The sequence below is a fragment of the Meriones unguiculatus genome, chromosome 14 (assembly GCF_030254825.1).
Source record: "Meriones unguiculatus strain TT.TT164.6M chromosome 14, Bangor_MerUng_6.1, whole genome shotgun sequence".
Taxonomy (NCBI): Eukaryota; Metazoa; Chordata; class Mammalia; order Rodentia; family Muridae; genus Meriones; species Meriones unguiculatus.
The window spans coordinates 11,968,155-11,981,908 of record NC_083361.1 but is presented as its reverse complement, the minus strand read 5'-3'; the positions used below and the strand labels follow the sequence as shown (position 1 = coordinate 11,981,908).

The window sequence follows — 13,754 nt, the reverse complement described above, 5'->3', positions numbered from 1 at the left end:
ACCTAAAACGGTTACCTAAAACCCTTACCCAACAGAGATGAGGGCTTTCCCATTGCTGCTTATATAGAGCCCATGTTCAGCCTCTGTATGTTTTAGCCTCTTCACCTGGACTATGTGAGGAGTTGGCAGGTAGTAGGGGCAACTGGATACTGAGATGAAAATCATGTGCCCTACTCTGCTCCTCTATGAAGGGTAAAAATCACCAACAACCCTAGATGGAATAATCTTATGAAAGTGGTAACAACTAAACTCTTCAAGATGGCAGTTGCCTGCACTGGAGGACCATCACTAATGACAACCTTTGGTGACATGTGTGTGTATAGATAAACCAAAAATCTAGAGACATGGTTGACTATCTTCTACCACCTCTTATTTGTTCTTTTATCTTGACTGTGTTATAGCTATAAGACTATTCCTTCTAGGGTTGTTGGTGGTTTTCACCCTTCATAGAGGTGCCTTATTTAATTCATTTATTGTAACTCTTTCCAGTTTCATCTGTTTCCCTACAGACCACATAACTTTGTTTTGGTGACTGGTATTGAATTAGTCTCTCCTGCTTCTGCCTCCCAAATGCTGAGATTACATGTATACCCAGCAAAATTTTACCTGTTAATTATAAAATAATATTTAATATTTTATTTTTAGTTATTTGGGGGTTTTGTTTTGTTTGTGTAGGGATATGTGTATGTGAGTGTAAATGTTTACAGAGGCCAGTGTCATTGAATCCCCTAGAGATGATATTACTAGCAATTATAAGTTGAATTATGTGGGTAGCTGGAACTACACCTACATTCTCTGCAGAAGCAGAAGTTTCTTTCAACCATTAAACCATCTCTCTAGCTCCTGAAATAGAATTTTGATTTTAAAAATCCACCATCTTATTGAATCATTGCAAATATGCATTATTCTTTTTCTCTCTTGTAATGCTGTGCCACCTTAGCCTTAATTCAGGCTATACACTTAATTGAAAAGGCCTCAAAAGGACAGCAGTATTAACTGATTTTTATTTCTTTTCCCAAATTCAGGAGACACAGAAGTATTTTTCTAGATTAACAATGCTCTATGGCACAATTTAAGGTAAGATAAAAGTAGAAAGGGACTGAGTTGAGAGAAAAAGGATTCCCAAGCCCTCTCCTCAGATTGCTTTTATCTCAATGTCTTCAGGAGGTGAAACAGAATTGGTGCCTGTATTACTGATCTGGGAAGAGTCCTCACTCAGGGCTCTCTCCAGGCTGGAAGGCAGGGAATGGATCAGTTTCTCTCTGAAGTCCTGGCCCATGAATACATAGAGCATTGGATTGAGACAGCTGTTGAAGAAGGCTAATGAGCTTGTTGGGTTAACTAACATATCAAGAATTTTATAACCCCCACTAAACAGGACCTCTTTGAGCCAGACTGTGCCTAAGAGGGCCACCAGTTGAAAGGGGAACCAACAAATAAAGAAGGAAGACACAACTGCAGTAAGGACACGTAAGGGACGGCTGGAATTAACAAGGGCTTTTCTGTGGATCTTGGCAGCGATGAGTCCATAGCAGATGGCAATGATGGACATGGGCAAGCTGAAGCCAATAATGAACCTGATGATCCCTCTGGCTGTTAACACAGTGATAGCTGTGTTTAACCGATCCTCAACAGTGTTACCCCAGGATGCAAAACTGAATGTACAGTACACATTTCCTTCTGAATCTGTAACTGTAGTCAAGAAGATGAAAATGGGCAAAGTAAGGATCAGAGCAAAAATCCAAGGTCCAACAATCACCATCTTAGCAAGTCTCACAGTGCGGTTGTTCTGAGCCCATACTGGATACAGAACACAAATACAGCGGTCCAAGGCGATGAAGGCTATCAGGAAGACACTTCCAAATAGGTTTATGTCTACCACAATGTGAATTAATTTACACAGGAACCATCCAAAAGGCCATTTATCTTTCATGGCCATTGAGACGACAAGGAATGGTAGGGTAGCCGTAAAAGAGAAGTCAGCCAAAGCCAGGTTCAGATAACAAATAGTGGTGACGGTGTGTGTCATTCGGAATCCAGTTACCCAGATCACAAGCCCATTGCCCAGAACACCAAGGAAAAATGTAATAGAAAGGATCACCATGGAGAGGATCCACAGAACTCTGGAGGTGGTAGAATCATAGACCACCAGTTCTGATCCATTCAGAGGGATGGAGTAGTTGGTTTCCATTTTGTCTGCACCTGAAAAATTTCAACAACAAGCATTTCTCAGATTTGTCTCCATCTTACATCACCCTTCTTCAGAATTCATACCACCTGCCACCACCTGAGAGCCATTATACCAATAAAACTAGCACTCTACTGCATGCCTTTCTAGGATAGCATAATTCTTCACATTCTCCACATTGCTGAAACTATTCATGTTTTGCAGAGTGATCATAAAAAAATAATAAGCCCCAGTGTCCCAGCAGAGACAATGGACTGAGTGTGAACAGACAGCACAACATTGCTTAAAGGAGTTTGACATTTTGAAGAAGGCAGTGAACTCAGTAGACTTTCCCTTAGTGAAGGCTTTCTCTCAGTTCTAGTGCTCACAAAGAAATAATTCAGGTGATATATGCCAAAAGTTTAATCAAAAAGGTTTTTTTTCAGCAAAGCAAAGGACTGTGCACTCCAGAGAGTATAAAAGACGTGGACAGAAAGACAGAGAGACAGACAGACAAACAGATTAGAGATATGAGAGTAGATAAACCCAAAGAATGAGTAGCAGACCACTTGGCTCTGCACTGTAGATTTCAAAGACATTTTTGTAAAAATTTATGAGGTAGGTGGTATAAATATGGAAATAAGGTGACCCTTTATTGTTCTTGTGGTAGACCAGATGCCATTTCTGAGTACTGATTACTATGATACTCTTGAAATTTTACAAATAAAGTAGGTTCAAACACCTACAGTTCAGAGGAGATGATAACAACGCTAAGGTTACATGCACACCCTTCGCTAATGTGTATGTATGGTAACTGGTGAAGCTTCTTAGTGTCCTTGTTTCTTATATAGTACATAGACCCTAACTTCAGTGTAAAGAATGTTTAAACACAAAGAGACATTCTGGACACAGCTGCCAGGACAGTAGCAGTTCTCTCTACGTCTAACTTCTTACTTACATAGTCTCAAGTTCAAATGTGATTCCACAAGGACTTGGCAAACAGTCTATCAAGATCCCCAATTCCCATGCTCTTTGCCTTATTTTTAAAAATTTATTTATTCACTTTACATCCCAATTGTTGCCTTCTCCCTCAGTGCCACCTTCTTCTCGGTTCTCCCATCTCCTGTTCCTCCTGTTCCTCACACGCGTGCGTGCACACACACACACACACACACACACACACACACCAGCCCACCCCAGCTCATCAAATTGCATCAGGAATGAGTGCTTCCTTTCCCTGTGACCTGGTGAAGCAACCCTGCAGGGAGGAAGTGATCACATGAAACCTGAGCTGCCCATTGGCTATATCTGTGTAGGGGGCCTAGGTCCAGTCTATGCATGGTCCTTTCTTGGTGCTTTAGTCTCTGCAAGCCCCTGTGGGCCCTGGTTAGTTGTCTGTTGGTCTTCTTTGAAACTCCTGTGACCTCCAGGTCTTTCTATCCTTCCTCCCACTTTTCCACAAGACTTTCTATGGTTTGTCCAATGTGTGGTTGTGAGTTTCAACATCTGCTGGTAGAGCCTCTCGAAGGACAGCTAGGCTCCTGCCTTTGAACAGAGCAGAATATTGTGAACAGTGTCAGGGGTTGGCTCTCTCCCATGGGGTGGGTCTCAGCTTGAACCACACATTGATTGAACATTCCTCCAGCTCTGTTCTATCTTTATCACTGTAAATATTGTAGGCAGGGTAAATTTAGGGTTGAAAATTTGGTGGGTGAGTAGTCTTTCCTTGCCTTCACTAGGAGTCCTGTCTAATTAGAGGGTATCCTCTCCAGTCTCCATGACCCCTGCTACTAGAAGTATCAGCTAGAGTCGCTCCCATATCCTCCCAGAAGCCTATCGTGTCCCGAGTCTCCAGTTTGTCACAGAGATGCCTCCAACCACAGTTTCTCTTTGCAGGCCCTCTGCCCTTCCATCACTGCTTTCTCAGGTCTGATCTCTTCCCTAATTTCTCTCCATGGTCGCTCTCCTAACTTATTCCTTCTCTTCAACCACTTCCACTGTCCATTCCCCTTCTTAGTGAGATTTAATCTTCCTCCCTTAGGTCCTCCTTGTTACTTATCTTCTTTGAGTCTGTGAATTGTACTATTTATCCTGTACTATATGGCTAAAATCCGCTTATGAGTGAGTACATACCATGTGTATCTTTCAGGGTCTGGGTTACCTCACTCAGGATGATTTTTTTCTAGTTCCATCCATTTCCCTGCAAAGTGTATGATTTCTTTGTTTTTAATAGCTGAGTAGTATTCCAGTAGTATTCCATTGTGTGAATGTACCACAGTTTCTTAATCCAGTCTTCAGTTAAAGGACATCTAGGTTGTTTCCAGATCCTGGCCTTTAAGAATAGAGCTGCTATGAACATAGTTGAGCAAGTGTCCTTGTTATACACTAGAGCATCTTTCAGATATATGCTCAGGAGTGGTCTAGCTGGGTTTTGAGGTAGAGGTATTCCAAATTTTCTGAAAAAGCACCAGACTGATTTTCAAAATGGTTGTACAAGTTTGTACTCTCAACAGTAATGAAGGAATGTTCCCCTTTCTCCACAACCTTACCACCATGAGCTGTCACTTGAATTTTTGACCTTAGCCATTGTGATGAGTAGAAGATGGAATTTCAGAGTGGTTTTGATTTGCATTTCCCTGGTGACTAAGGATGTTGAGCATTTCTTTAAGTGCTTCTCAGCCATTTGAAATTCCTTTTTTGAGAATTCTCTGTTTAGCTCTGTACCCCATTTTAATTTGGTTATTTGGCTCTCTACCTTCTTTCAACACCAGATTTATAAAGTTTCCAAGATTCTGCTTCTCCTTGCTGGAAGAATCCTTGACCTAGTGTTTGCCTATTATTTCTGTTCACTTAAGGCACTGGCCTGAGTCTGTAGTTGAAGAGGAGATCAAACAGTGATTACCACTGTTTAAAAGGCATTTTATCTTGTGATTCTGAAAAAAGGAGGAAGTCAGTGAGGTGTAGGTACCATCTCTATCTTCAAACCAGTGCCTTCTTCCATTGTCCCTGTTTGAAATGAAGTTTCTCACTTCTTGATATAGAAAGAGAGTGCATGACTGCATAGGTTAATGTTATAAAGGATAGACTCTGAGACCTAATGAATTTTGGTGGAGTTTGTGGACTTTTCTTTAAAAACCACGCATTGGTAATTATTATACATGGACTTTACATTGACCTATACAAGAATCTAAAAGGCTCATTATTTCTAGTTTTTATAAGACTGGAATGATGTTAAGAGAAAATATGAATTGTGAAGGCTACATATAGTAATCAGACAGATTTTAATGTAGCTGTATCTGACTTCTGAGTTCCTCCTCTACTATACCAAATATGACATATGTTGCTGAATGTATCCTCTCCCAGAATCTGATCACTTGCTCTCTGATAAACAAACTACAGATTTCTTTTTTTTTTTTTCAGGGAAGTTGTCCCTCCATCTACTTTTGAGTGTAAATCCTGAATAGTCTAGAAAGTATCTTCACTGCATCCTAAGGAATTACAAGAGACAGACACACAGGACACAATTCTGGATGATAACACCATGGGAATAAGTTCTTGGGGATCTTCTGCAATTGCTTTCCTAGCTTCTTAAGAACAAGACTTATTTTTACTTTGTTGCCTGACTTGGAGTCAGTTTATATCTGGAACAAGTATAGCCAATTCAACCAAGAAGTCTCTATGACCACACCCACCCAGAGTGGTCATAAGAAATATTTTCTTATGCTGTAGTGTATGGGCTACAAAATCTGTGTCTAGGTTATTGGTTGAAACTTATTCATAGGCCTGAGGATGTTATATCAGTAATAGGGTGCTTGTCTAGAATCTCCTGTGAGGTGATGAGTGCATGGCTCAATGGCAGAGCATCTACCTACTTGAATCCCCCAGTAACAAGCTATGGCTATGGCTCAGTGGTAACACACTTGCATAGTATGCAAGGAAACTTAGATTTTATCCTAAGTTTCTGAATAAAAAATTCAGAAAGAAACTGTATTGATTATTTATTAATCCTGCCTTAAAATGTAAAATCTCAAGTAATTCTGCACAACCATAAAAATGTTTGACTTACCAATTTGTCTTTAATGGGGAACAGTTAATAGTGAGCACTTTTTTGGTTGGTTGTTTCATTGTGTGGATACATAGTTGGTTGAGATAGGGTCTAGCTGTGTAGCCCACCTAACCTCAAACTCCTCACCCTTCTGCTTCAACGAACAGAGTGCTGAAATTACAGATGTGTGCTACCACAGTGTGGTGCAGAAATTTTCTTCAAATTCAAGCATTTGCTTCAAAAGTCAGGAAGGAGACTCTTTGGCTTCAGAAAGCAAACAAACTTCACAAGTCTGGGAAAGTTGAAACTTACAAAATTCAGAATTGCCTTTTTCCAAGATTATCAGAACAATAAACATCTGTTGGTGCAGGTGACTCTGCAATGCCACCTACAAGAGATTTCCTGACCTGTAAAGTTGCCTGTCATTCATGCAGAATGTTGTAGGAATACAGGTTTCATGAGCCTTCATTCTTGTTGTGGTAGGCTTTTTAGTGATAGAACTGAATCTGAGTCCTCTCTAGTTCTGTAACTCCTCACACATACTCCTGTTAATAACCCCAATGAAAGTAATTGACAATAAAAGTCAGCTCACCAAGTTGAACTTTGAGGTAATAATCATTACTTTAGTCTGTCATGGATTCTCTGGGTTAGTAGACATGTATGTCACGTTTCCCCAGAAAAAGTCACACAACACACACCCAGAAGTTGCTCACTTTTGCTTCTCATGACAATATTGAGAGACAGCAACACTACTCCTTTATCAGGCCAAAGCATACTTTAAGGATTTTTGTGGAGTTTTTGTTTTTGTCAACAACTAGAAGTATTGGAACTCTAGTCTCAGAGCTCCCAAATTTGTCTCACTATTGTGATTCATTTGACAGGAACCTGCCACAATAGTTGACTATTCCCATATGGTGATGTGATGCTGATTTTTCTCTATGGTTTCTCTTCACACTTTCTTAATTTCTTTTTCTCACCAGTTTCTTTCAACAAGATCCTAACCTGGACACTGTATGATGGGATTCAGGATTTCTCAACCCTAGCATTGTTGACATCAGTCAGTACGTAATTGTAACTGGGTGTGGTGGAGTCCTGTACATCACAGGATGTGTAGCAGCTCGTTGACTCATCTACTAGATTCCAGGAGCAACTCTTGTCTAGATATAATAACCAAAAATATCTACAGATGTCAACTATCCCATGACAGACAAAAAACCACTCCTAGTTGAATACCACTACTGTAGTATAAAATTTCCTGGATTCTCTAATGAGAAAAACATATGTTTTAAAATGTGTGTGTGTGTGTGTGTGTGTGTGTGTGTGTGTGTGTGATACACATGGGAATACCTGTGTACACCAATGCATCTGTTCTTGTACATGTAGATGCCACATGCTAATGTATGTTGACTTCCTCAATTGATCCTCCACCTTTTTTTTCTGAGATATTCTCTCTCACTGAAATTGAGGCTTATAGAGTGGGTAGCTTGCTAGCTGGTGAACTCCAGCACTCCTCATATCTCTTTCTCCCTAGCACCAGGGTTATAGATGGGGGTAGCTCTGCCTGTTTTTTGGTTTTTTTCCATGTATGTACTTGGTATCCAGGATAAATCATCATGATGTTGCCAGCACTTTACCCTTTGTGCCATCTCCTTAGTTCTAATGAATCTTATTTCTAATCCTATCTCGAATGCTTCCAGTGTCATTTCTTTGAGCTTCTGTTTCCTCATATGCTGATTAGGAATGATTATATGGTGGAGAATAATTTTTCAAGTAAAGAAAAAAATGAGAATAAGCACAAAAACTGTCGATGTTGAATTGAGTGGGTCTTTGATAAAAGTTAACCCTCTTTAACCAAGCTCTAGACTGTGTTCTAAGGCTCAGTTATGAGCTACTCATTGTACACATTGTAGAAGTTCACATTCAGAGAAAAACATGTTTCTGTGGCTGAGGAAGTGCCTCAGCTGGGAAAGTACTCAACTAGCATGTAGTTGGCTCTGGGATTGAACCCCAGCACTGCAAAAATAAAACAAAAGGAAAACATAAAACAAAAACAAAAAAACAACAAAAATCTGAGTATTGTGATATGTATCTTTAATTCCAGCAACCAAGAGATGTAAGCATGAGGATCAGAAGTTGACATCATCTTTGATCCTCCATCTTTTGATTCAAGAGAAACATAGAAAAAAGCTACAGAGAAAAGAACATGATTGTGAAAATAGCAACTGGTTGTTTGGATATTGTATACACTTGAACAAGTTCATTAAGACATTGTAACTCATCCTACTGACTCTTGCAGATTATAGAAATTGATAATGTAAAGCATTGTGTGCATTCCAGGATATTATATTAAATAATGTGATTTCTAGTGAGCATAACAATTGTACAATTTAAATATTTCAGCTCCTAGTTAGAATGAGGAACCATGAGGCCTAGCCCAGCTCTTAATTCTGTCTCGCCCAAGGTTCCTTATTGGATGCACATTTTCCTTCCTTCCTCTCCAACTACCCTACAACACACTTAGAAGATATAGTATACTCAATAATCTCTAAATAATTATACAAAAATGTTGTCACAACAAGGAAGGACAATGTGGTGGTTTGAGCAGAAATGCCCTCCCCTGAGACTCGTGTGTTTAATTGCTTGACCCATAGGGAATGGCACACTTAGGAGGTGTGTCCTTATTTGAGAAAGTGGATCACTGGAGGTGGTCTTTGAGGTCTCAGAAGCCCAGCCTGGCCAGTGTGTCTCAGTTCTCTTCCTGCTCCCTGCTGATCCAGTTCTAGATGCTACAGCTCTCTCTCCAACACACTCTCCCACCTTGGTAATAATGGACTAAACCCATGAAACTGAACACCAGCCCCAATAAAAATATTTTCCTTTATAAGGATTGCTGTGGTTTTGACGTCTCTTCACAGCAATAAATCCTAACTAAGACAGACAATAATAGGTAGAAACATGAGGGTGCTAACTAGTGGGTCCACTATCCTTTCATTGCAAGCTGCAGAATGTATGAGCCACATGTGCTAGTTGGGATGATCGTTGTGTGGAGAAACCCTAACATATGTCAATCATCTCTTTATAGCATCCTTATCTTATGAAATATATCACCATTCTGTAACAAGTGAAACTATGGCTCTGAAGAGGAAGTGACATTTTGAAACAGCACATTTATGCTAATTCCCTTTACTATTTGTCATGTTCATTTCTTGTCTATGAAGTGAGTACTTTGGGCCGGGGTGATGGCCCATTGTAAAGCATTTGAAATGTAATGAGGACCTGAGTTCAGATCTACAGCACCCTCTTAAAAACCAGGCATGGTGGCATACATTTATGACTCCTGCTGTGAGAAAGGGCAGAGACGAAAGGATCTGTGGAACTTCCTGGCCAAACTACTTAGCCCATTAGTATGTTTCAGCCTCTAGGAGAGACTTTGCCTCAAAAAAACAAAATAAAACAAAACAAATAAACAAACAAACAAAAAACAGGACAGGACAGGAGCCTACCACAGAGAGCCTCTGAAAGACTCTGCCCAACAGGGTATTGAAGCAGACGCTGAGATTCATAGCCAAACTTTGGGCAGAATGCAGGGAATCTTATGAAAGAAGGAGAGGTAGAAAGACCTGGAGGGGACTAGAGTGTCACAAGGAGTGCAACAGAACCAAAAAATCTGGGCATGAGTTGGTTGTTGTTTTTTTTTTTTTTTCTGAGACTGATACTCCAACCATGCATGGAGATAACCTAGATCCCCTGAACAGATGTAGCCTATGGCAGCTCAGTCTCCAGGTGGGTTCCCTAGTAATGGGAACAGGGACTGTCTCTGACATGAACTGATTGGCCTGCTTTTTGACTACCTCCCCCTGAGGGAAGAGCAGCCTTACCAGGCCACAGAGGAAGACAATGCAGCTGGTCCTGGTGAGACCTGGTCAGTTAGGGTCAGAGAGAAGGGGAGGAGGACCTCCCCTATCAGTGAACTTGGGGAAGGGCATGGGAGGAGATGAGGGAGGAAGGGTGGAGTTGGAAGGAGATGAGCAAGGGGGGTACAACTGGGATACAAAATGAATAAACTGTAATCAATAAAAAAATAAATAAATTTTTAAAAAGAAAAAAGAGAAGGAGAGATAGTAACTGAGCTAGGTGTTTAATGTGGACCCCCACATGCACACACACATACACACACACACACACACACACACACACACACACACACACAGATTATTGTATCCCTTTGATGGCTCCTCAAACTACATCATTTACTCTGCCAGTCCCAGGTTATGTTCTTTCACAAAAAAAAAAAAGAGGATTTTTTTTTTTAATTGTACCATCTGCAATCTCTTCAAGCTGTACCAGTGTCTGGCAGGCAAGACTTGTCATTCATTTCAAATGTCCTCTCTACACACATTGGCTCTAGATCTGTCTTTCACCCTCTCCAAAATTAGACTCCTCAGTCTTTCCTTTTCTTTTCTTCCAAACCAAAACTGAAACACAAGACATACTTTCCAGAAGATTATTCTCATTGACATATGAATTGTCATGTCACCTCCATTTAAGAATAAATCATTTCAGCCAACCCTGGGACCTTTCACACCAATCCAAACTATTTTTGGAGTCTAAGATAAGAATTGCAAATTCAAGACCTGCTTCAGCTATAAGAAAAGTTCCAGTTCAGTAATTTACTGAGACTTTATCTCACAATAAAAAGTTTAAAAGGAGGGAGAAGGTTGTAAAGATTATTCGGAAGTTAAGAACATTGCCTGCTCTTCCAATGGATATGAGTTCAGTTGTCAACACCATTGTGTAGGCTTATAACTATTTGTAATTTCAATCCCCAGGGATCCAATTACCTCTTCTGGCATTTTCATGCACCAACCAAGAACATGACACAATAACACATATTCATGAAAGATACACATAAACATTAAAAAAGGAAAAAAAAACTTTGGAAAAAATAAACAGAATGTTTGGATGTAGCTCAGTGATAGAGCATCTGCCTAAAATCCTTCAGTAATGAGGGACCAGGAGTGTGGTAGAGCACCTGCATAAATCTTCCAGGGAGAGGCAGGTATATCACCAGTACAGCATCTGAGTATCATATGAGACACATTAAATTCAGTTGAGAATGGAGGAAAGAAGGGGAAAGGAGAAAGAGATAAGCTCTGTTTCATTGAAGAGACTTCTTTCTGTGAAAAGAATTCACAGCTGAACCTTAGAACCTATAAATATTCTCTATACTTTCTTACATAGCAGCTTCTCATTAATCCACTCAATATTGACTTGGGTCCTTGGCACTGCACCAAATTGCCCCCTTCAAGGATGTGGACTCCAGACAGCCAAGCCCAATGAACTATTCTCTGTTCTTATCCTGGTTTCTCCCTTAACACAGTATCAATTGAACCCCCTTCTTTTTTCCCAAGTCACATTTTTATTGTGACAAAAGGTACACACAGCACATTATTGGTTGCTTTTATAGCTTAATGGCTGGATGGATAACAACCCCAAAAATCAGACTGCCTCTACTAGTCATTTTTTTTCTTTTTTAAAGTGGGTTCAACTGAGGTCTGCATGCAAAACAAACACTTACAGGCTGAGCCACATCCTCATATCTCCAATTGTATTTTGTTCTCATCATATTTTAAGTCAATAACTCGGCAGCCATCTAGTGAAAGTAAATATGATACTGTACAACTCTGCACAGTATTTTAGAAAGTGTCCATCATAAAACAGGCATTCAAAAATAAGTTTTCAGTTGTTAAAGTACAACTTACCACCAGCTGAGGTCCCCTCCCTACGGCTGACTGACTCCTGGGTTTCTGTGGTGTAACTGAAGCACTTGGCTCTCAGCAGAGACTTAAGGAAACACTGAGAGGAACAAGAAAGCAATCTTATGGCAGAAATTCAAGGTTTCTTAAGATACCTGATCACACAAATGCAATGCCATTAAAGTCATCTTATTTCATTTAGTTAATATGTATGGAGATTTTGTCTGTATATGTGTCCTCAGAGGCCAGAAGAGAACATTGAATCCTTGAAACTGGAGTTACAGGCAATTGTGGTCCTCCATGTGAGTGTTGGTAATTTAATCTGGGTCTTCTGGAAAAGCAGCTAATTCACTTAACTGCTAAGCAATCTCACTAGCCCAACTGGAGTTCTTAGAAACATAGAAGTGTAAATGTTCTCCCACAATTGTTCTATGGAACACATAAGGTCAGTACTGTTGAGCTCAAGGTCCAGGCACCTGTATATTCCTAGTTCTGGTGCTTTGGATCTCCTGGTATGATGTTACAGACAGTTGTGAACAGCCTGACATGGGCTTTGGAGTTCAAACTCAGGTCCCCTAAAAGAGCTATACCTGTATAGTCACTTATAAGTGTATATTAGACATACAATATAGGATAATCATACTAAAATCTGTATACCTAAGGAAGCTAATCAAGAAGGAGGACCCTGGTAAGATGCTCAGTCTTCATTCAGAAGGGCAAATGAGATGGATATCAGAAGATGGAGAAAACAGGGAACAGGAAAGGAGCCTATCACAGAGGACCTCTAAAAGACTCTACCTAGCAGGGTATCAATCCCCGTTTAGAAAGACAGATGGGATGTGCATTGAACGTATGACAGGAGTCTACTGAGCGCATCTGAAAGACTCTAACTAGCAGTGTTTTCAAAGCAAAGACTCATGACCAAACCTTTGGCAGAGTACAGGGAATCATAAGAAAGAAGGGCAGTTAGTCTGATGGGGAAAGGATAGGAGCTCCACAAGGACCAAGTATATCTGGGCACAGGGTCTTTTCTGAGACTGACATTCAACCAAGGACCATGTATGGATATAACCTAGAACCTCCGCTCAGATGTAGCCTGTGGTAGCTCAGTAACCAATTGGTTTCCCAAAGTGAGGGGAACAAGGACTATTTCTAACAGGAACTCAATGACTGGCTCTTTGGTCTCCCCACACCCGAAGGGAGGAGCAGTCCTGTTAGGCCACAGAAGAGGGCTTTGCAGCCAGTCCTGAAGATACCTGATAAAACAGGATCAGATGAATGGGGAGGAGGTCCCCCCTATCAGTGGACTTGGAAAGGGGCACGGTGGAGATGAGGGAGGGAGGGAGGGACTGGGAGGGAATGAGGGATCGGGACATGGCTGGGATACAGAGTTAATAAAATGTAACTGATAAAAAAAATAAATAAATTAAAAAAATATATATGCTGAGATTCATAACCAAACCTTTTGCAGAGTGCAGGGAATCTTATGAAAGGAGGAGGAGATAGAAAGACCTGGAGGGAACAGAAGCTCTACAAGGAGAGCAACAGAATTTAAAAATCTGGACACAAGTGTCTTTTCTGAGACTGATACTCCAAACAAGGACCATGCATGGAGATAACTTAGAACCTCTGCACAGAAGTAGCCCATGGCAGCTCAGTGTCCAAGAGGGTTCCACAATAATAAGAACAGGGACCATCTCTGACATGAACTCATGGGCTGGCTCTTTGATCATCTCCACCTGATGAGGGAGCAGCCTTACCAGTCCACAGAGGAAGATAAAGAAGC

At 40.6% G+C, this 13,754-nt stretch overlaps 1 protein-coding gene across 1 annotated transcript; it reads right to left on the bottom strand.

Annotated features, from left to right (window-relative positions):
• Positions 1-1,029: 1,029 nt before the first annotated feature.
• On the bottom strand, positions 1,030-12,056 carry LOC110563835 (formyl peptide receptor 2-like). Its single transcript, XM_021661043.2, has 2 exons — positions 11,975-12,056; positions 1,030-2,202 (listed from the first exon to the last, which is right to left on the bottom strand). Exon 2 carries the CDS (start codon positions 2,189-2,191, stop codon positions 1,136-1,138), a length of 1,056 nt encoding a protein of 351 aa, XP_021516718.1. The 5' UTR covers positions 2,192-2,202; positions 11,975-12,056; the 3' UTR covers positions 1,030-1,135.
• Positions 12,057-13,754: the final 1,698 nt, after the last annotated feature.

Coding starts and splice junctions, on each gene's coding strand:
- LOC110563835 (XM_021661043.2), bottom strand. CDS start 2,191: ATGGAAACCAACTACTCCATCCCTCTGAATGGATCAGAACTGGTGGTC.